At 64.1% G+C, this 21,385-nt stretch overlaps 3 protein-coding genes across 3 annotated transcripts; 1 reads left to right on the top strand and 2 right to left on the bottom strand.

The window, feature by feature from the left end:
• Positions 1-81: 81 nt before the first annotated feature.
• SASH3 (SAM and SH3 domain containing 3) lies at positions 82-5,361 on the bottom strand. The gene is made up of 8 exons (XM_074915275.1): positions 5,247-5,361; positions 2,839-2,934; positions 2,406-2,555; positions 2,195-2,336; positions 1,962-2,119; positions 1,633-1,839; positions 1,161-1,311; positions 82-1,063 (listed from the first exon to the last, which is right to left on the bottom strand). The coding sequence occupies exons 1-8, from the start codon at positions 5,298-5,300 to the stop codon at positions 876-878; spliced, it is 1,146 nt and encodes a 381-aa protein (XP_074771376.1). The 5' UTR covers positions 5,301-5,361; the 3' UTR covers positions 82-875.
• An 824-nt stretch (positions 5,362-6,185) lies between these two features.
• On the bottom strand, positions 6,186-12,038 carry XPNPEP2 (X-prolyl aminopeptidase 2). The gene is made up of 21 exons (XM_074915472.1): positions 11,993-12,038; positions 11,151-11,224; positions 10,911-11,021; positions 10,757-10,820; positions 10,452-10,556; positions 10,226-10,312; positions 9,975-10,121; positions 9,794-9,895; positions 9,601-9,682; positions 9,014-9,209; positions 8,785-8,874; positions 8,569-8,678; positions 8,407-8,484; positions 8,242-8,313; positions 8,064-8,124; positions 7,844-7,913; positions 7,652-7,756; positions 7,145-7,204; positions 6,883-6,959; positions 6,687-6,785; positions 6,186-6,395 (listed from the first exon to the last, which is right to left on the bottom strand). Exons 1-21 carry the CDS (start codon positions 12,036-12,038, stop codon positions 6,186-6,188), a joined length of 2,046 nt encoding a protein of 681 aa, XP_074771573.1.
• A 6,972-nt stretch (positions 12,039-19,010) lies between these two features.
• On the top strand, positions 19,011-21,093 carry APLN (apelin). Its single transcript, XM_074915334.1, has 3 exons — positions 19,011-19,140; positions 20,073-20,244; positions 20,338-21,093. Exons 1-2 carry the CDS (start codon positions 19,080-19,082, stop codon positions 20,237-20,239), a joined length of 228 nt encoding a protein of 75 aa, XP_074771435.1. The 5' UTR covers positions 19,011-19,079; the 3' UTR covers positions 20,240-20,244; positions 20,338-21,093.
• The last annotated feature ends 292 nt before the right edge of the window (positions 21,094-21,385 follow it).

Raw genomic sequence — 21,385 nt, forward strand, 5'->3', positions numbered from 1 at the left:
ACGCTTTTATTGGGATGGAGCTCAAAGGAACAAACTGGGTGCCCAAAGGCCGATGCTGCAGTGCAGGAGCTGGAGCTGGTCATGTGCATCAGCGAGAGCTGAGCTGAAGGGGCTGGGGTGGGTGTCCCCGGCCGGGGATCAGCAGGTTTATTTGTTCCCAGCTGCCTCACGCTCCCATACAGATGTCTTCCCTTGCCTGCCCCTGCCTCGGCTCCTGCCCATGCTGGGCTGCCGCTCCTCTGTGCCTTCTTGGGGGTGCTTGGGGTGGCCAGTGCTTTGTGGGGGATCTGACAGTCTGGAAGGGTCCTGCCGGGTGACAGCCTCACCCTGCTGAGCCCATCTGCCTGTGGGGCAGTTGTTCCCGCTCCCTCTCATAGTCCCCGTGAACTAGTCTTGTGGCAAGCTGCGGGCAACCTTTGAGGGCCAAGGGAGGGGGCTTGCAGTGCCCTTGCTGGGCTGCTTGCAGCTTGGCTGAGCCTCTCCTCCCACAGCCCAAACTTTCCAGCAAACCTTTCCCTGCCCACCCCAGCTGTGTGAGGAAGCTGCTGGAGGAAGGCAGCGTGGGTGTCCTCCCTGTCGGTGAGGAGCTGGGCTCGGGGGGACCTCTGTGCTCAGCGCTGGGTTTGCTCTGTCCCTGCCTGCCATGGACCTTCCTGTCCTTGCAGCCTCCTGTGCGCTCAGCCCAGCGGGCGAGGGTTCCGGGAGGAGCTCTCAAAGCTGTGGATAAGGTGGGTCAAACCCAGGAGAGGTGATCCAAGCCCGCGGCATCTCGGCGGGGAGCGTGCTGCCCCAGGGTGCCGTCCCCTCCGGGCTGGAGCAGGAAGCGGCCGCGGGCTGTGCCCCTTGGTGGGGCAGTGCCTGTAGGCAGAGCGGGCTCAGGAGGACTCTGCCAGGGAGAGAGCCCGCAGCTGCCCCTCGGGACCCCCCAGCTCGGCCTCATCCCGGCTGCTGTCTAGGGTCTCTGATCCCTCGAAGCAGCCTGAGTCCCGGGGAATGTCCCCCTTGGGCTCCGAGGGCGAAGGCTGGGCTTCAGGGCTGTCGCCTTCCTCCGGCTCGCTCGCTGCTGGGAGAGACGGGATGTGGTGTTAGCGGGCAGCGAGGCTGCTGCTGGGGCTGCCCTGGTGTGGGGGTGCCTCCCACCCGCTCCCCCCAGCTCTTACTGTCGTAATCCAGGAGGAGCTCGGCGGCTGTGAGTAGCTTGGCGCGGTGCTGGGGGTCCGTGATGTTCAGCTCGTTGAGGTGGGTCTCCCGCAGCTCCTTGAAGTCCTCCAGGGTCTGGTAGCCGTTCAGCAGCAGGGTGGAGGTGTGCTCCTGGGGCCGGAGGGCAGCGGCCAAGGGGTGAGCGGGGTGCAGCACGGCTCCCCCCGGCTCTCCCCACCTCACCCTCAGTGCTAGCCATGTGGCTCCTGCCTTGGTGCAGGTCCGTGGCAGGCACTCACCCCAGTATCGTCCAAAAAAGCCCCATGTGGCCCCTGTGCCCCCCCCAGCAGTGCTCGGGTGTGAGGTGGAGGGACCCACAGGGGTGGGGGATAGCCAAGGGCTGCCAGGGAGCAGTGGGAAGGGTAGTCCTGCTGCTGGCATGCTGGACTCGGGCTGGGTGCTGCTGTCCCCGCCCCGGTCCCCATCCCTTACTTGCATATTGATGCGCTCCAGCAGCTCGTGGAGGGTCTTGGGCTTGAGCCGCTTGCTCTTGCTGGATCCCCGGCTCTTGCGGGTGGGAGCTGTCTCCTCGGGGATGACATCCACGTAGATGAACTTGAAGGAGCCCACCCTGTTGTTGAGCAGCCCGGTCCAGGTGCCCATGGGTGGCTTCTCGATGATGCCGATGATGTCCCCTTTCTGGGCCAAGGGAGATGGGGGTGGAGGCGGGCACAGGCTTGGGGACAGCTGGGGAACAGGGAGGTCCCCGGCCACCCCCCTCCTCCCCCAGGGCCGGCACCGCTGGCTGTCATGTGGCTCACCCGCAGCTTCAGCGAGTCCTTGTCATAAGGGCTGGGTGTGAAGTCGGTGTGGACGCGGGCCCGGCCACAGAAGGGGCCGGTGTAGGCTGGGCCGCTCTCCTCCAGCCGCAGACTGTCCTGGTTGCTCCCTCCGGGGCCGGGGCTGGAAATTTCGCTGCCTGTGGAGGGGAGGGAGGTCAGGATGTGCCTGGCCATGGGGCGAGGGGCCGGCGTCCTGCCGGGGCCAGGCTCACCACTGGACAGCTGGCGGCTGATGGGTGGGTGCCCGTCTTCCTCCATCTCCAGGTAAGACAAGGGCAACTTTTCGTGGCTTGGCTCTTCCATGGTGCTGGCTGGGGATGGGGGGCATGAGGATCCCTCCTCCTCCACGTCTGCCTGCTGGGGGGACCAGGGTCAGGCCAAGGGAGGGGGAGCTACCCCTGCCTGCCCAGGCTCCCCCCTCACCTTCCCCTCAGCTAGTGCTTTCACGGCCATCCTGCCCATCTTGCGGTTCATGGTGCGGGAGATGGCGGCCCGCCACCTCTTGCTCAGCTTCATCCCGCTGCTCCGTGCAGCATCGTCAGGGCCAGTGCTGCTGGACTCATCCTCGGGGATCTGGCAAAGGGATGTGGAGTGAAGGCAAGAGCCCCCCCACCCCAGGCAAACCTCAATTGTGTCACACAGGGCTGCAGGACTCCTTGAGGAGTAAGACCCCAAATTCTGCCAGTGCTGGAGCCCCTGGGGCTGCCCCATGGCAGGTGCATCACCAGTAGGACCAGGAGCTTGGGGCAACAGGCTCTGAAAAGGGTTCTGCCCTGTGGGAAGGTAGTTCTGGGGGAGTTGGACGTGGCAGCAGGTTCTGCCACCCCTGAGGAGGGGGGGAGGGCTGGGCACTCACATTCTCCTCCAGGTTGAATTCCTTCTCGCTCGGCGCAGGGGAGCTGACTTTGGACTTGGCAAAGTCCTTGAAGCTGCTGGAACGCTGGAGGGAGAGCTGGGAGAGACAGAAAGGTGTGAGGGGTTCTCACTATGTCCCCCTGTCCCCAGTCCCACCCTCTTCACCGGCTGCTGGGCCCCTTGTCGAGCCAGAGCAGCCCCAGGGCGATGACAGTCCACTGTGAGCAGTGCAGGATGGTGCTGTGCTGCTGTTGTGGGACGTGGGCTGGGCACTTGCGGGGAAAACATGGGGGGGATCTGCAAGGCAGCTGCTCCTCTCAGCACCCAAATGTGGGCATGCTGTGCCAGGTCAGCCCCTGAGCCAGGGATTTTGGGAACAAGAGCAGAGTGGGACCTGCCTTGTGCTGTCCTACTCCTGTGGTGGCTATGCCATGGGTTGGTCCCTCCCTTCCCTGCATGTCTAACAGCTAAAGGCTGTCTTCAGTGGCTGAGAGTACGAGTGCTGCCGTGCCCATGTCGCTGCCCTCATGTTCAGCTCCAGGCCCAGATGTTGCCCACGTTTTGTGCCTGCACGTCATCCCACAGCCCAGGGAGCACCTCCCCTGTCAGCAAGCTCAGTCCTGCCCTTGTGCCAAAGCCACCAAAGTGGATTTTGGATCTCAGTCCTAGTGCAACCCTCCATCACTGCCACTTCCAGTCTTCCCTGTGCCCCCCTGCCTGCTTCCCTGGCTCCCCTTCTTTCTGTGTCCCACATAGGAAGGGATTCCCCGTACTGGGAGCACCCTCAGTGCCAGCCAACTGGGGTCCCTGCACGGCCTCGTGGTCCCAGATCTCCCTCATCCCTGGATGTCCAGCACCAGCCCTGCCGTGGGAGATGTGCTGGGGCTGGGCGAGCTCAGCTCCCAGCTGCCAGCGCGCTCCGAGCACACACCACAACACTCAGTCTTGCCTCGACCGCAAACGCAGCAGTTTCCTTTCTCGAGTCACTCTGCCTGCCCCAGGCTCCTGTTTGTGCTGGAGGCAGCTGAGGCCCTTCTCAGCCCCTGCACAGCCTGGCCCTGCTCAGGCACAGCCCCGCGCCTTCCCCTCCTCCTTCTCCTTTTTATCGACTCGACCGAGCATCCTTTATTACTTGTTTTTGCTATTTTCTCATAAAGGGCTGGCTTGGATGAGGGAGACCCACCTCCATCCCCACTGTGGCTTTACTAAGCAGGAGCAGCTCAGCTGGTGCATCTGTGTGGAGGTGATGCTGGCGGTTTGCCTCACTCCCACTCCAGCACCCCTGAACCAACCAGACACGGGCAGCTTGAATCCCTTGTGTCTCCCCCTGCACCCTTGGGCTGAAACAACTTTGTGCCCTGTGCCCCTCTGCGGCCAGAAAAGCTGCAGCATCGGCCCTTATCCCAGCGCTGAGGGTGCGAGAGCAGCTGTGGCAAGCCTGGCAGCGGGGGGCTGTGGCGCTGGGGCAGCCAGGCCCCCCTGGGGAGGATGGCAGCAAGAGGGAAGTGAGAGCGGCGGCTGCAGCTGGGCAAGGGCAGGGGATGCCCACTGGGGCCTGCCAGGCTCCCTGGGCCACCCCCTGCACGGAGAACGGGTGGATTCACCCAGATTTCCCCAGGGAGCTTCCCAGTACGGAGGAGCCGCCATGGCGTGTGGCTCTGCCAGTATGGTAGCCCACCGTGGGCAGGACGAGGACACTAGGCCCTGTCCCCCTGCTCTTGGTGACTCGCTGTTGCTGAAGACAGCTCACCAGGTCCTGGCAAGAGCTGAAGTACCTGCTAGTGTGACACCCTCCAGGGGGGGTGGCACGGGGTGGCACATGGCCCTGCTGCACCAGGGGCTCTCGTGAGGCCGCGGTGCCAGTAGCCGGTGCTGCTGGTGGCTCCCAGCACTCGGTGCGGTGCTACCGGAGGAAGCAGCCAACGCAGTGATGGAGCTGCAGCCTGGCGCTGCCAGAACCGCTAACACCTTGCTGTGTGGGCCGTGCTGGGAGCTGCGCACCCCGCGCCGCGGCCCTGCCCCTGCCCCGGCAGGAAGCGGCAGGCGGCCGCCCACGCTGTGGGGAGCCCGCGGGGAAGGGGCACCGCTGCCCCCCACCCCAGCAGAGCCCCACGGGTCCCACTGGCACCCCGGATGAACCCCGGGGTCTGTGCATCCCGGCCACCCATCCCACCGGGCTGCAAGACAGGGTGGGAGCACGGTGTGGGATGAGGCCAGGACCACGGGCCAGCGAGGCCGTGGTGGCAGGGACTGACTACGGGCAGTGCTGCCCCCAAACCCCATGGGGCTGTGCCCAACAGCTGCCCCAGCCCCTCGACACCAGTGCTCCCAGCTCAGCATCCTGTGGGCCACCCAGGCTTGGCCAGTCCTGGGTGTGCAGGGACACCCATGGGTGCCAATGGCGCTCACCTTCTTGTGTCCGGACTCCTTCTCACTGGCGTTGGAGGGCTTGCGGCGCAGCATGATGCTGGGGCCCGGTGGCAAGGGTGCAGCGTTCGGGCAGCGCCTGGCACGGTATGCACCGAAGCACCGGCACCAAGGCCGGGAAGCGCACAGGAAGCCGGCGGTCACATGAGAGGTGCTTGCAGCGGCGCGGTTCATGGTGGCTGGCGAGTGCACAGGCTGGGGCAGGAGGAAGGAAACCCTCCACGAAGCTGCTGCCCTGCCCAAGGCCCCCGGGGCGAGGATGCCTGCCTGCACCCTGCCAGCCCTTGGTGATGCTGCTGCCCCTCAGCGATGCTGCTGGTGGGCACCATGTCCCCTCACCATGCAAAGGACAAAGATCCCCAACCCCTCTGCTGTGCCCACTTGTTCTCCTGGCCAGCACGATGGCCAAGCCCTCTGTATAACTTGTTCCAGGGTGTCCCCTGCATCCACAGGTCCTCCTGGCTGGGCATCAAGCCTGTCTGGGACATGCGCATCGGCACCCGGCCATGGGCACCTGCAGGGCAGCGGGGATGGACCTGGATGGGCTGGCTCCCCTCCATCCTCTTGCTTTGGTCCCCCCATCTCTGTTTCCAAGAATTAAAACCCACCCTGCCTCCTTGCTGCTCATGCTGATTTGGCTGCCCCAGGGCAGGGCAGATAGCATGGGCTGGATGACATGTGTGGAGCCAGGGGCCACGTAGGGCCAGACCCCAGTCCCACACCAGCCAGCAAGGTGGTGGGCAGGCTGGCAGCACACTGGGCTGCCGCAGCAGGGCACAGCAGCACACAGGCACCCGCCAGCCTTACTCATGTTTAATCACAACCGAGCAAATAGGAAACAAAAAAATAGGGAAGTGGGTGGTGGGGAGAAGAAACGGCTGCGGCAGGGAGGGGGCTGGCACAGGCCCGGCTGGCACAGGGTCAGGCCTGCAGCCCGGTGAGCAGCACGGCGAGGAGGGAGATGAGGGTGCCCAGGATGGTGGTGGCGGTGGTGGTGGTGGCGGCGCTGCCCAGCGGGAAGGGCTCAGTATTCCTCTGCAGCCAGCGGTATTCCTCTTCCAGCTGCTGCCGCTGCAGCTCTGGCCCCACACGCGCCCGGATGGTCTCATAGTAGGTGTTCAGGTACCGGATCTGCAGCCAGGCACCGCGGGGGGCTGCAGGGGGGCTGCCCTGGTGGCCTGTCCCCCCCTCACCACACACACACCCCTTGGCCCCTGTTGGCCCTCCCCATCCTGCTATCCCACACCCCAGTCACTGGCCCCGTCCACAGACTCATTGCCTCTCTCCATCCACTCATCCATCCCTGCCCCAACCTCATGCCACAGTCCTGGTTTCCTGCTACATCCATCCCCCCAGCCTCCTTCTTTGCTCTCCCTGTACCCCATGCCCCTGCTGTCCCTCCCTGCCTCGAGCACCCTGTACCTGCTCTGGTGACAGGAGGCTGAGGTTGATGAGGTTGCGGTCGTAGGGTACCAGGGACACCACCTCGAAGGTCAGGAAGGGCTCCTCTCTGCTCTGGTGCTGCCACAGAGAGGTGACATTGGTGCCTCCAGCCTCACCTGGGGGTTGTCCCCAGCCCTGGCTTGGTGCAGCCCCCCCTGCGCTGTGCCACCCCTACCTTAGTCTGTGCATTCACCACGAGAGCGACGTCCTCAATGCGGATCCCAAATTCGCCGTCGCGGTAGTACCCAGGCTCTGGGGGCCGGGAAGGAGCCTGGTAAATCCCAAGCCCCAGCAACTCCCCCACCCCACCCCAGAGAGGCCAGATCTGGCCCCTGAGTTGGTCCAAGAGCTGGACGCCTCCTCCCCTGGCTGGGCTCTGCAGCTCAGGGACATCCCTGAGAGCCCGAGGCACCGGCTGGGGCGGCGGGTGTGCGTACCGATGGAGGTGAACATGCCGGCCGCCAGTGGCACATTGTTGGACTGGAAGCCCACGGGCCCTGCAGGGGACATGGGGTGGGTTACAGCTCCTGGGGACGGTGTGTGCTGCAGGGACACCCTGACAAGGGCCACGGTGTCACACTGGTGAGAACCATGTGGCCACCACAGCATGGACTGTGGGGCCACCACAGCAAGGACCACTGGATCATCCCAGCAAGGACCATGGGACCACCTTGGCAAGGACTGCAGGGCTACCCCAGCAAGGACCACAGGGCCACCCTGCTAAAGACTATGGAGCCACCCTGTCAAGGACCATGGGGCCACACCAGTAAGGACTGCAGGGCCACCCTGGCAAGGACTGCAGCACCCTGCAGGTAGGGGACACCTGCCCACAGCAAGAGGCTCAGCTGGGCTATGACAAGCCCCAGATGAGCCCCTGTCCCTGACCCTGTCCCCCGCAGCTCAGCCTGTGTCCCAAGCGCTGGTGCCAGTACCGCAGCACCTACACTCGTGGACTGAGAGGAAGTTGCCAATGCCGTGGCCGGTCCCGTGGCCGTAGTTGAGTCCCACGTCCCAGAGTGCCCGACGGGCAAAAGATTCCACCGTTCTCCCTGGGGAATGATGAGGTGGGATGGGGGCCGGTGAGTCAATAAGGCCCCCCCCCCCCCCTCTTCCTCCTCCTCAGGCTCAGCACCCACCTGCCGTTTTGGGTGGGAAGACAAGGCGGGACAGGTCAATGTTGCCCATCAGCACACGCGTGTAGGCTTCCTATGAGGGGCATGGCGGGGGGCTAGGAGTGATGATGTCCAGACAGCCCCCCCAGCACATCCATCCGTGGCTGGGACCTTGGTGCTGAGTGCTGCAGTGGGGTGCTGGGCATGGCAGGGGGGTGTTGGCTGGCATGGGAGGGGCTGGTACCTTCTGGAGCGGGGTTGGCACACCCCAGTGCACCGTCCGTGTGATGTCTGTCGTCCCGTCCCTGCAAAGGGGGAACATGAACAGGGGCAGTGCAGCCCCAGCACTGGCTTTGGGCCATGGGGAGGGGATGAGGGGCTGTGCAGTGTTGGGGGGAGGATCTGCATTAAGGGCTACGCACAGATATTGCCCTCCGGTGTCCAAAAGGTACATCTCGTCCACAGACAGCTTCCGGCTGCTCCCGTTGGAGGGGCTGTGAGGGGAGGGGGGTGGTCAGGGCCCACAACCAGCCTCCAGCTGCTCCTTCCCCACCACCGCTGCTGGCTTGGCCAGGGCTGAGCCATACCTATAGTGAGCCAGTGCCGCGTTGAGCCCACTAGCAGAGATGGACTGGAAGCTGGGCCCGCGGTTGTGCTCCTGGGCCCTGGAAGGCAGCAGAGAAGGAGATGCTGGGGGTCTCCAGCTGCCCTACACTGGGTGTGTGTGGGGATGCGGTGACAGCACTGACTGGCGGAGTGTGTCGATGTGCTGTGCCCCCGAAAACTCGTCCACCTGCCCCTGAGGGACCATCTTCTCCAGCCACAGCAGGTACTGGATGACAGCCACTGCGTCCCGAACCTGGGGGTGGCCCGGCAGCATCAGGGGAGGGGAGATGTCAGCACCTCCCTTCCCTCAGCTGCTCCCTACTTCTGCTCAGCGCTGCGGGGACAGGGAAAGCCCTTACGTGAGCAGCTCGCAGCAGCTCCTGCTCCTTGGGGTTTTTCACAGCCTTGGCCAGCATGACAGGGGAGTAGCTGTCCTCCAGCAGCTTCTCCTGCAAGGGCAGGCTGGAGGTGGCACAGCCAGCCACCCCCTTGTGCCCCAGGGATGGCGCATCCCATGGTCCCCAAGCCCAGCAGGACACACGTCACCCACGGCCGGGCTCAGCATCGTGGTCAGCGGTGGTGCCGCACCTGGGGGATGACGCCGTAGAGGCCGTAGGTGGTGTACTTGGTGCCCAGCCAGATGGTGACGTTGCCCTGGGCATAGCGGTGGAGGTAGGCACGTGTCTGCCCGTACTCCTGCAGCTCCACGCACAGCGGCCCGGGGCAGCTCGCCTGCAGGGACTGACGTGCCGCCGCTGACAGCCGCAGCTCGTCCACGAACAGGCTGGGGAAGGATGCAGGATGGGGTGGGCACAGCCCAAAGTGGCTGTCCTCCCCGAGCCTGGCCATGTGGGGCACGCTGGCAGAGGGGAAGGGGCTGGGGGGCTCAGAGGGGACGTTGGGCTGTGAACAGGATTTGGCCTTGGGCTGCACTCCCCAGGATTCAGAGGGTGCTGCAACCCAGCGTGGGCTGGATGGGAAGGGGCTGGACCCAGGGAAAATGTGGGGCTTGGAGGGGGCTCACAATGGGGCTGGGCACTGCGGGTTGTGGTGGGCTCGGGGAAGGGGGGGGAAAGCTGGGCCAGGGGAGGGTCCTGTGGGTGCTGGCCCTGGAAAGGAAGGAGGGTGGGTGCTGAGCCCTGTCCATGCCCCTTGCCAAGAGAGATGCTGCCCACCTTATGCTGGTGTTGGTCAGCAGGGTGTATGAGTAGAAGACAGGATTGTAGGGGATGTCACATCCACGGAGATTGAAGAGCCCTGCCGGGAACGAGACCAAGCCTGTGCCTCTCAGCTGCCCTCCCACCCCCGGGTCTCAGAGCCCACAACACCCACCGCCACAGCACCCACCACGGCACCGCGACTACTCACAGGCCGTCTCCTCCAGCCCTGACAGCAGCACAGCCGTGGGGCGTCGAACATGCTGCTCCATCTGCTGCCGGATCCCAGCCACCTTCTCCTGCCAGCTGCTCCCTGGGAGGGGGGCAAATGATCGGCTCAGCTCAGGGACCATCACGGCTCCCAGCAGCCTCGGGGAGGATGGCAGTCGTACCTGTGAATGCTGCTGGGAGGGTGTAGATCTCACTGGAGGCTGGAGGGGGTCTCTGGTCACCCCACACTTGATCCACGAGATTGTTCTCGATGGGGAGCAGGGTCCTGCCAGAGCCGTGAAGAGCTTGGCTGTAGCTGTTCCATGTGTCTGAGGGAGGGGAAGCAGCCCACAGTTGGGGGCACCCAGTAAATCCACACCGGGGAGCTGCCCTCACGTCAGACAGGGTCACCTCATGTGACGGCTGACCCTACCAATAGAGAAGAGGAAGGGGTCCAAGCTGATGTTTCCCCCAACAGGAACTGCCTTCAGGATCCACCGCCCAATGGATTCAATCCAGGCTGCAGGAGAGACCTGGGTGGCACTATGAGGGCAAACCACCTCCTGGCCCATGCTGAGCCCAGATGAGGCTGTGGCTGGGGTTGGGAGGGTCCTGGGGGCAGGGGGAGGCAGCAGCCCCCCAGCCTGCCCCCCACTGACTTGTCCTCTGCAGCTCCCAGTTGCAGTCCAGCTGCCGCTCTGCCTGGGTCCAGTAGCGGCTGTCAGTCCATAGGGCAGCCTTGTCCTGTGTCACCACGCTGGTGCCTGGAACAGGAGTGAGGGCTCAGAGGTCAACTCTTCCCCTTCTCCAGGGAGTCAGCGGGGACCCCCAGGGATCCCCAGCCCAACCTCCTGTGTGGAGCAGGACCATACCCTGCCCTGAGGATCCACAAGGATGAGGACCAGCAGGCAGCTGGGTGCTGGCCCCCTGAGCGGAGACCCCAGGGTGGTGAGGATGCTCTCACCTGCAGAGCCAGTGAAGCCAGTCAGCCAGCCCAGCCGGGAATCCCGCTCGGCGATGTACTCGCTCTGGAGCCAAGGATGGAGCCATGAGAGGTGGCCATGGGCACCGGCCAGGGAGCTGCTCCCTGGGGGGGTGCAGGCAGGCTGCTGCCTTACCATGTGGGCATCCGTGGAGGGCACGATGTAAGCATGGACTCTGTGGGCTCGCATGATATCCCGCAGAGCGGCGAGCCGCGCTGTTGTGTTGACAGACGTAGGGGGCAGGTACTGGTGGCACAAGTGGACATGTGCTGGGAGAGGGGGACGGGACACCAACCACAGTGGTGGGGCTGGGGAGGGGGTGACCCAATGCGGGGTGTCCCAGGAACAGGGAGTGCTGGGAACGGCGGGGCTCACCGGCGGGTCCGTGGAGCAGTCCCGGATGTCAGTCGTGGCGGAGGCAGCCTGTGGTGGCCAGTCTGCAGCACAGCCTGGGGACACAGGGACACCCTGGAGCCTCAGGCTGCAGTCAGGGGCCAGGCTGGTCCCTTGCTCCAGCCCAGAGCCAGCACTGAGGCAGTTGCGACCCTCATCCCCGGTCCCAAACACGGAGCCAGCCCAGCTTTGGGGCTTTTTGCAATCTGGGCATGGCCAGTGCCCGAGGCATGCCTGGGGATGGGCCCTGGGGGTGCGGTGGGATCTTCACGAGAGGCAGCCAGTGCCCACCGTGACCAGGAGCTGTGCAGGGGGTTGGCAGAAGCCAGCCCTGAGCATCCCTGATGCTGGTGCTGCTGGAGGACCTGGCTGGTAGCCAGGGTGGTGTTCCGGACAGACCTGGCCTCACCCCGGTGCCACTCTGTGTCTGGTACCACCACTGGCACCACTGCAGTCTGCAGGCAGGGACCTGGTTCTTCATCTCAGGCCAAGGGCACCAGGCTCGGGTCCATGGGGCAATGGGGGGATGGGTCACCCTTAGCATGGTCCTTAATCATCACCTCCAGCTTGTCCCTGGGGTCGGGCAGGCAGGATTAGCCCCTCTCCACAGCCCAGCCTCCTGCCCAGGGCAGCGGGCTGCAGCAGCAGAGCAGCCCTGGCTGCCTAAGTGAAACCCACCCTTGCTTCACCCAAATGTGTGGTTCAGACTGCTGCACAACACCCCTACATCCTCGCGCTGGGACCAGCCTGGTTCCCGGGGGTCCCAGGTTGTGTCGTCGCCTGGCGAGCCCACCCCACCTCCCAGTCCAGCCCCTCCGACATACCGTGGAGCAGGAGCACCCAGGCTGCGATCCACCGTGGGGGGTGCATGGCTGCCCTGGGGGGGCCCAGCAGAATGGGGAGTGGAGGGGACCTTTCCTCAATGCCTTGGGTGACAGGTCCTTCCTCTTGTGCCTTTGCCCCAGGGGCAGAGGGATGCTGAATGAGAGAGCTAAGGATAGAAACGGGAGTGGTGGTTGTTGTCCTATGCATTGGAAGCGAATCCTGCCGCTAAATAGAAGTAAACAGCAAAATCAGCACAAAGTCCAAAGATCCTCCCGGAGCAGAGGTGGGGCTGTGCCAGCACAGCCTGGCACGTCCCAGCTGCCCGGGGTTAAAAACAGGCAAGAAGGGGCTGCAGGGTGCTCTGCTCCCCTGTGTCTCTCTGGAAACCTCTATCCCCCAGAGCCACGGAGAGCTGACACGGGGCCCTCGGGGTGAGGGTGCCGGGGTGGGGGGCCGTGCTGCGGGGGCTGGCTGTCTCCCCGAGCCAGCCCTCCTCTCCAGGACACGGAGTGGGGCAGAGCATCTTCCTGGGCCCCGCCGTGGCGGTCCCCACCTCAGCACTCAGTGGCACCCCCGAGGCTGGGTCTGGCTGAGACTGGTGATGGGGGTTGGGCGCACCCCACAGCAGCTGCTAAACATTACAGCTGTCACAGGGAGGCAAAAATGCCCTTCCTCCCCTGGGCCTTAACTGAGTGAGCAGGGCTGGAAGCAACCAGAGTACCGATGAAACACCCACCCCAGCCTTTGGCTCCTGCAGATGGCTGTGTGTCGGTAACACATGATTTTGCAACCCCTGGCCACAACTGGACCCCTAATTTATTTTACCTGGCTGTTCTTCTACTGTGACTCTAGTAATGGGGGTCGACAATCTCGCACGGACAGGCTTTTTGTTCCAGGGAAAAGCTCATCAACACCGAGTACCCCATCAGAGCCCCTGCTGAGTGCTGAGCTCCCCAGGGATGCCTGTGGGCAGTGCCAGGGCAAAGCGGGGCAAGGAGGGGATGCGAGAGGAGCAAGGGACAGCACAGGCGGCACTGTGGCTGTGGGTCCCATGTGCCTGCCGATCCTTTGGGCTGCATGAGAGGTGGTGGTGTGGGAAAACCCCGAGTGCTCTGGGGAGGCAAGAGGTTTTGTTGGGTCTCCCTGGCCTGAGGGAAGATGTCTGGGGGGCACCAAAAATCCAGTCACAGGTCCCCCATTAACTGCAGAAGGAGCAGAGGTGGATGCTGCTGCCGGTCCTGCTTGCTCTGCCCAGACCCTGCCTGTGGGAGAGGGGTCATGGAGGAGCGCATAGATCCCTCAGGACATGGAGATGATGTCTGAACAGAGTGTGGAGGGATGGGGCCACAGCACTCGTGGTGCTAGCATCCCAGCTTTTAGCTGGTGTGATTATACAGAAAAGGGACTGGGCTTTGGAGAGACAGAGCTGAACCTCTAGCATGTGGGTACGGGTTTCTGGGGAGAAGGAATGCACGTGAGGCCTTGAAAGTAAGCACAGGGTAACTTCAGCTCTAGAAAGAGCACATGGTCCTGCTAATGGAGTAACAGGAATAATAAATTCAGAGTGCATTGGTGGGCTGGGTTGGAAATGCTGGCAAAGGAGACAACGGCAATATTTTAGCATTGAGCAGCCTTATGTGATCAGAGACACGTTCGGCAGCAGTGGGAGGGGAGCGTGATGGTGGTGAACAGACGGAGCTAAGCCGCGCAGGCCAGGTACCAGCCCCTGCCCACAGCCCGGGCCCGTGGCTCAGGGGCCAGCAGCCACCTCTGAGGTCTGTGCTCAGACCCATTCTGCAGGAGAAGCCCTCTGGATGTGCCCTTTGTCCCACGAAGCCCGCGAGCTCCAGACTGCCGCAGCATCTGCCTTGCTAAAAAAGCTCATTATGTTAGTCATAATGAGCCTTGACCCCAAAGCCTATCACTTTTATTGCACATGTATTTCCTCTAACTGGTTTAATGACTTCTTACTGAAGAGAAAGGCTGGCTGAAGGACAGACCTGTTGGCAGGCAGCAGAGGTGTCTATCCTCGGGTCAGACACGGATCTTCAGGGGAGGATGCACATCCTCACTCAGGACAGGGGTACCTGGAGGAGTCCCCGCTGGAGACCAGCTCATCACAGACCATGAAGTTCCTTTTCCACCGGCTGGGATGTCTCATGGACCTTCTGCACCCCAGGGTGGGCACAGCATTACAGTCAGAGCCTGGCAACTGTTGGATGGCTCCGGATCTCTGTCTGAGTGTACAGCCAGCTGCGTGTCACACACACACATTTGGAGGAGGGTAAAACAGAGACGGGACCGTGTGAGGCGTGAGGCAGGGATGGGAGGCGTGCTGAGAGCAAACCTTGGGAAAAGGGTGGAAGGACCTTGCTGTCATTGCAGCAGGGTTTTGTGCTTGGTGGCTTGCACAGCAGGATGCAAGATGCAGGAGATCCGGTAGGTCCTACAGTACATGAACAAACAAGATGGTTTACAAAAAACCCCTCCTTGAAAATATAAGAGGTTCTTCAGGAAACCTGGGCAGAAATCAATCCCTGTGTCCCCCAGAGCGATGGGTAGGGAAGAAGCCCTTCCCGGCTGGCTCCTGGGCCCTGCAGGGTGCCTGACACCCTTCTGTTGCCCCTGGACCTGCCCTCCTCCTCAGCAGACTCTCTGCCCGGCCAGACCCCTCTCCTGGGACCGTCTCTAGCACTGGCTGTGGGTCCTTGCACCAGCTCACATGAGGTCTCCGCTCCCCCTGCACGGGCATGGCCACGAGGCTGGATACAGAGGTGCGAGCCTTGGACCCGCTCGGAGATGCTGCCTCTTCCCAGCAGCACTGCATGGCCCACTGCACAACCAGTTTTTACTTTTCATAAAAATTTACTGTGGCGGCAACTCTGTGGTGTCCTCTGAGGCCCTTGAACAGCCATGGAAATCCTCCCTCGGCCCCAGGGCAGTGGAAATGGCAGCACTTAGGGAACTGGCACAGGCTGTCTCTCTGGATGCTGGGATTTGGGGTGACCAGTCTTGTCCCCCAGCATGGAGAAGCTCACAGGGCAAGGACGGGGGGAACTCACCGGGTGATGGGCTGCAGGTGGGACCAGCTGCCACAGCACCAGGACACACACCACGGCCCCTTGGCCACTCCCTTGTCCCAACCTCATCCCCCCACGCTCCAGCCCTGCTTCTGCTGGCATGAGCCCATCAGCCGGCTCTAGGGGCCGGGGCACATGGTTGTCACCATGCACAGGGACTGTGTGGGCAGGGACAGGGACACGGGGCTCAGGGTGCTGGGCCCTGGCACCCTCCTGGGGTTGGTGGCCAGCCCCGCTGCGGTGTGGGGCCGGCCCCTCTTGGGGCGCAGCATGCCCAGGGGGGTGTCCGGCTGTGCCACTGCCAGAGCTGTCTGTTCCATGTGGTGACTGTCCGGCTGTGTCACCGCAGCGACTGTCGGGTTGTGTCACGCCGCGACGGTCCAGCTGTCACTGGGATCCTGCTCACCACGAGGTGGCACCAGGACTGCGCTGTGGAGCCGCACAGACCCCTGTCACCCCCGTCCTGCTGTCCTGTCCTCCTGTCCCTCTGTCCCCTGCCCACCCACCCGGTCCTGCCGCAGCTCCAGCGCAATGCGGGGACCAGCAGCAACAGAGCCTGGTAGTTCTGTCACCATTCTGTCTCTGCCAGCAGGCTGAGACCTGGCACACTCATGTCACAGATGCTCTCAGGCTGCCTGTGCCTGGCATCACCCTCTGGTCCTCACTCAGAGAAGCCCAGGAGGGAGGTGCTAGGGGGTCCCCAGTAGCCCCAGCACGGGCAGGACGGGATGGGGACTGGGGAATACACACAGGGTGATGCGAAAGCTGCCTGTAATTGTTATGGCAACAAAAGTTTCTCAAGGATGTGTGACACGGTTGCTGTGGTGATGGTCAGGCAGTGGTTTGCTGCCATCCTGCTAATTAGTGAAATGGGCTAATGGCGCTTCCATCCTCCCTGCCTGGTCCCTGCCCAGTGCCAGGGTGGGGGCTGTGCCCACGGCAGCGCACAGCCCCCTGTCCTCCACCACCCTGCCTGCCGGCCACCCCTCACCACACAGCTGCACACCCTGTCCCACGAGGTCCCCATGGTGACAGGGGTGTTCCCCCACCCCCTTATTCCCAACCTCTGAGCTCGACTCTGCAATGCCATCCCTGATGCCACCCCCCCACACCACATCCGAGAGATGGGGCTGAGGTTGGCCTGGCCTGTCCCCATGGCTGCAGCGTCAGCGTGAGCCCTGTGCCTGCACATTCCTCCTCCTCCTCGCCCAGCATGGGGAGGGTGGCACCGGCTCTCCCCGGGGACCCCCAGGGCCGCGTGCCGCTCCGAGCAAGCCAGTGTCAACAGGACGAAGCTCATCGGCGTGTCCGGTGGGGCCCTTCCCTCCCGCGGGAGGTTTCCTCGAAGACGGGCCGGAGGAAGGCTTTGGGGGGACATCCTCCCTTTGTGGGCTATTGTTGGCCTTCCGTCACCTGCAGAGGCCGTGGGGTGACTCAGGCCGGGGTGACGCGCCCGGCAAACAGGACGCGGGCCGGGGAAGGAGGGAGGGTGTGCGCGGCCGTAGGAATGCGGAAGCTAGCAGTGGCACGGGGATGCTGTGACAATCCCTTGCGAAGGCAGGGCCTGCCTGCCCCTGCCTGCCCTGAAGCCCAGCAGGTGATGTGTGCCCGGGGTGGGGGGCAGACCATGGGGGTCCCCGCTGCACCCCAGAGCCTGGCAGCTGGCCTGCAGCGATGGGCCTCCATCTCCTGGACGCCATGAGCTGGGCACCCCTCACCCCCGCTCCCCACCCTGTAGCTCCTCTTACAGCCCACCCCCCCGCCCATCCTCACAACCCAACACACAATCACCCTGTCCAGTCCCTCCTACAGCCCCCCCATACCCCCTTCTGTCCCCCCCCACACCCCCAGTATGGCTCCCGCTGTACAGGCTGTGTTGGCAAGGCAGGGCCACCCCCCACTCACCCCACAGGTACAGGCTGTCCCAGGGTGCAGTTGTACTTGTCACCCACTTTTTCCAGGAGCGATACCTTGTACCTTGTGGTGGGCTGACCCTGGCTGGATGCCAGGTGCCCACCAAAGCCGCTCTATCACTCTCCTCCTCAGCTGGACAGAGGAGAGAGAATATAATGAAAGACTCATGGGTTGAGACAGGGACAGGGAGATCCCTCAGCAATCACCGTCATGGGCAAAACAGACCTGACTTGGGGAAAATTAATTTAATTTATTACCAGTCAAACCAGAATAGGATAATAAGAAATAAAACCAAATCTTAAAACACCTTTCTCCCACCCCTCCCTTCTCCCGAGGTTCAACTTCACTCCCAATTTCTCTCCCTCCTTTCCCCCCAGTGGCAAAGGGGGATGGGGAATGGGGGTTGTGGACAGTCCATCACATGTTTCTGCTGTTCCTTTCTCCTCAGGGGGAGGACTCCTCATACTCTCCCCCTGCTCCAGGGTGGGTCCCTCCCGAGGGGTGCAGTCCCTCAGGCACAGACTGCTCCAGCGTGGGTCCCCCACGGGGTCACAATTCCTGCCCAGCAAACCTGCTCCAGCGTGGGCTCCTCTCTCCACGGGGCCACAGCTCCTGCCAGGACCCTGCTCCAGCACGGGCTTCCCATGGGGTCACAGCCTCCTTCGGGCATCCCCTGCTCTGGTGTGGGGTCCCCCATGGGCTGCAGGTGGGTGTCTGCTCCCCCGTGGAGCTCCCTGGGTGCAGGGCACAGCTGCCTCCCCACGGGCTGCCCCACGGGCTGCAGGGGAACCTCTGCTCTGGCACCTGGAGCAACTCCCCTCCTTCTGCACCGACCTTGGTGTCTGCAGAGTTGTTGCTCTCACATATTCTTACTTCTCTCTCCAGATGAAGTTTTTTTCTCTTCTTAAAGACATTATCCCAGAGGTGTTACCCCCATCGCTGATGGGCTCGGCCTTGGCCAGCGGTGGGTCTGTCTTGCAGCTGCCTGGCGTTGGCTGTGTCGGACATGGGGGAAACTTCTGGCAGCTTCTTACAGAGACACCCCTGCAGCCCCCGGCTACCAAAACCCGGCCACACAAACCCAACATGCGCCTGGACCTACACCCCACCATAAGCCACCTCGGGGTCCCCCGGACCTGGAGGAGTTGCTTTCAGACTGTTGGCTTGCAGAGCCCCGCTTGTGTCCCCGCGTGCTGCGGCTGTCCCCGTGTCAGTCCTTGGTGCGTGTGGTCTCACTGTGTACCCCAAACGCTCCCCCCCCAGCTGCCATCTCCCAGCCCCAAATCCCCCAGGGGTGGCATTGGTGGGTCCTGGCAGGCCTCACCCCCAGGGCGCTGGCGAGGGGATTGGGCCTCCCCAAACCCCCCTATGAGGTCTGTGGGGCCTGAAGGGTGACGCAGAGGCGGGGTTGTGTCCCCCTACCCCTCCCCGGACAGTGGCTGGATGACCTGGGGGGCAGGAGTTGGGGGGGCTGCAGGTGGACCCCCCTGCAGGGTTTGGGGGGGCAGAGCAGCCAGGGACAGGGGGCATGGGGGGTGCCAGGACAGCCTCCGGCGCCCTTGGGTGCCAGGGGAAGGGGGTGGGCTGGAAGTGGGTCCCAGGGTTAGGCTGGGAGTGGGGTGTTGGAGCCTGGATGGAAGGGGGGAGCGGTCTCAGGACCAGGCTGGGAGGGCGGTCCGGCAGCCAGGCTGGGAGCGGTGCTGGGCTCTGGGGGCCAGGCTGGATGCGGGGGTCCCAGGGCCAGACTGGGTGGGGGGTCCTGTGCCAGGCTGGGTGGGGATCCCAGGATCAGTCTGGGGGGGTGGTCCCAGAGCCCTGGGGCAGGGGCCGGGCTGAGGGCGGGGGGGGGGCGGTGAACGTGGGTGGGGGATCCCCAGGAGGGGGTGCCGTGGGGGATCGGGGGGTGGTGGTGTCCCGGGAGGGGTTCGGGCGCAGGGGCGGGGCGGGGCGGGGCGGGGGACGGACACCCCCCCTCGGGGGCCCGGCGGCCACATGACCGGGCGGGCGGCGGGGCCGGGCCGGGCTCTCACCGCCTACAAATGCGGCTCCCCCGCAGCGGGGCCGCCGCCGCCGCCGCCCCGCAGCCCCCGGCATGGCCGCGCCGCGCTGGCTCCTGGCGCTGCTGCTGCTCTGGCTCGCCCTGGCCGCCGCGGGTGAGTGCCGGGACCCCCGGGCGGGGGCTTGACCGCGGCTGGGCGCCGGGATGGGGACACCCCCTCCTCTGCCTGCCCCCAGCCCTCCCGGTGCCCGGGCCGGCAGCGGGGAGGATGGAGGGGACCATGCCCGGGTGACCGTGGGCGGGGGGGGGGCTGAGCGGGACTCTGGGGGGACCGGCACCCCCTGCCCGTGCCGGCCGGGAGCTGCTGCCGCCGGGCTGGGGAGGACAAAGCGCTTTTCATGGTGCCAACAAACCCCCCCTGTCCATCCGGGCAGCACAACAGCCGGCCGAGGGCCGGAGAGCTGTCGCTGCCACCGGCTGCCGGGCACGACCCGCCTGGTGCCGCGGGTGACAGCCCAGGGCATCGCCGGGATGCTGGCAGTGGGACACACGGCCCTGCCACGCTGCCCACGGCAGGTATTGGCCCCCTTCCCGGGGTGCCGTCCCAGTACCCGCTCAGCAGGGCGCTGCCACACGTGTGCTGGCTGTGGGACTGGTGGCGCTGGGACTGGTGCGGGCACTGGAGCATCTCTGCCAGCCACCCCGGGGACCAGAGCGGAACAGGCGGGATGAGGGGGTGAGGGTCTCAGTGAACCCTGGCAGGGAGGGGGGCACAGGAGGGTGGCTTTGAGGAGGGCTGGGGGCCAAAGCGTGAGGCTGGGCTGCTCTGTGCCCCTCGGGGAGGCTGGTGGCAGCAGCACACGAGGTGGCCATGCTCGGCGCAGGTGGCCTGGCTGCCTCGGCGCAGGAAGCACTCGGCCGGCGAATGGCTCCTGCTGGGGGCAATTCAGGAAACGGGCGGCGCTGCCCGGCCCTGCCTGCCTTGCGCCAGGCAGCGGGAGGTGCAGGCAAGCCCCACAGCATCCCCATCCCCGTCCCACGTGCAGGGTGGGGGGACCCAGCTAATGCTCTTCCTGCCATCCCCAGGGCCGCTGGGCCAGGCGCCGGATGGGAAGGATGCGGAGGATGGCCTCGTCCGAACGCTGGTGCGGCCGCGGGGTGCGCGGCGTGGGGCCGGGCACCGGCCAGGCGGCTGGCGGAGGTACCGGCGGCCCCGGCCCCGGCTCTCCCACAAGGGCCCGATGCCCTTCTGAGGCAGGTGAGGAGCAGCGGGGTGTTGGGGGGACAAGGGGACATGTCTGATGTTGCTGGGAGGGAACTCGACACATACCTGGGTTTGCTCTTGTTGCAGGGTTGCCACCAGCCTTCCAGGGACGCGGCTCCCATCGCCCGCTCTGTGTCCTAGCCTGCTCTGTTCATCTCCTGGCCCCAAGCATGGGGTTCCACCTGTGAGCCATCAGCTGGCGTCACCTCCTCCCAACGGCTGTCCCTGGTGGCCCTGGCACCATGTCTGGCACTGTGGGTGCCTCCTGCCTCCCCTCACTGCCTCCTGGGGCTGGTTGGGAGCAGGTCACCCACGTAGCTTGTGGTGGGGCCAGGTTCTGCCACTGCCGCGATGCCCCATCCTGGTGGGTGCAGGGCTGCCCCGGGCATCAGCTTGATGGGATCCGTGGGCTTTGCGCAAAGCACTTTGTCGGGCAGAGGAGCTTCTCCGCATGGGCCCCTTGGGCCTTCTGCCCCATCCCTGCCAGTCACTCACATGCCAGGGTGAGCACACAGTTTATCCTGGGAAGGGTCTAATTTATTCCCGTGGTGCTAATCCCACACCCTGGGTGAGCTGCACTCCCCTTCCTGCTGGCAGACCCAGCTCTTGGGGACCCCTGAGGCATGAGGTGGCCCGCCCAGAACACAGCATGGGGCTCTGGGCCCCTCTGCCCGCTCCACGCCATGGGACAGTGGGAGAATGGGGGGGCATTGGGATCTCTGTGTAAAACACTGACATATGCCAAAGGGGTGGCCCTTGCTCTGAGCACTGCTGGGTCCTGTTGACGATGTCTCTCGTGTCTGTAAAGATTTATTCTGTGTAAATACATCTTTATAATAAAGAGTTATGATGACAGTAAACTCTTATTTTTGGAGGTGTGGGCAGGGGTTACTTATCTGCTAGTGGGGAGTGCTCCCAGGGGTCCTCTGCTCCCTCCTGGAGCTGCATGGTGGTGACTGAGGGCCAAGGCAGCCCCTTCTCCAGCGCAGTGCTGTCAGAGAAGATGCCCAACAAAGAGAAAAACGAGCTGTAATGCTGCCTGACCTGTAAAATTGGGCACAGGATGTCAGTGTCCCCCGAGCTTGCAGAGGGGCTGGGTGATGGAGGAGAGGACGCTGGAAGGGCACAGGGATGC

The sequence above is a fragment of the Athene noctua genome, chromosome 11 (genome assembly GCF_965140245.1).
Source record: "Athene noctua chromosome 11, bAthNoc1.hap1.1, whole genome shotgun sequence".
NCBI classification, from domain to species: Eukaryota; Metazoa; Chordata; class Aves; order Strigiformes; family Strigidae; genus Athene; species Athene noctua.

Bases quoted from the DNA above. Each gene is read 5' to 3' on its own strand.
- SASH3 (XM_074915275.1), bottom strand. From the start codon at position 5,300: ATGCTGCGCCGCAAGCCCTCCAACGCCAGTGAGAAGGAGTCCGGACAC. The intron at 2,120-2,194 runs GTGAGCCTGGCC...TCCCCTCCACAG, and splicing joins CAGCCGCCAGCTGTCCAGTG to GCAGCGAAATTTCCAGCCCC. The intron at 1,064-1,160 runs GTAAGAGCTGGG...CGTCTCTCCCAG, and splicing joins GCTCCTCCTGGATTACGACA to CAGCGAGCGAGCCGGAGGAA.
- XPNPEP2 (XM_074915472.1), bottom strand. From the start codon at position 12,038: ATGCACCCCCCACGGTGGATCGCAGCCTGGGTGCTCCTGCTCCACG. The intron at 11,225-11,992 runs GTATGTCGGAGG...CTGTGTCCCCAG, and splicing joins CTGGGTGCTCCTGCTCCACG to GCTGTGCTGCAGACTGGCCA. The intron at 9,210-9,600 runs GTGGGCAGCATC...ATCCTTCCCCAG, and splicing joins CTGACCAACACCAGCATAAG to CCTGTTCGTGGACGAGCTGC.
- APLN (XM_074915334.1), top strand. From the start codon at position 19,080: ATGGCCGCGCCGCGCTGGCTCCTGGCGCTGCTGCTGCTCTGGCTCGCC. The intron at 19,141-20,072 runs GTGAGTGCCGGG...TGCCATCCCCAG, and splicing joins GCTCGCCCTGGCCGCCGCGG to GGCCGCTGGGCCAGGCGCCG.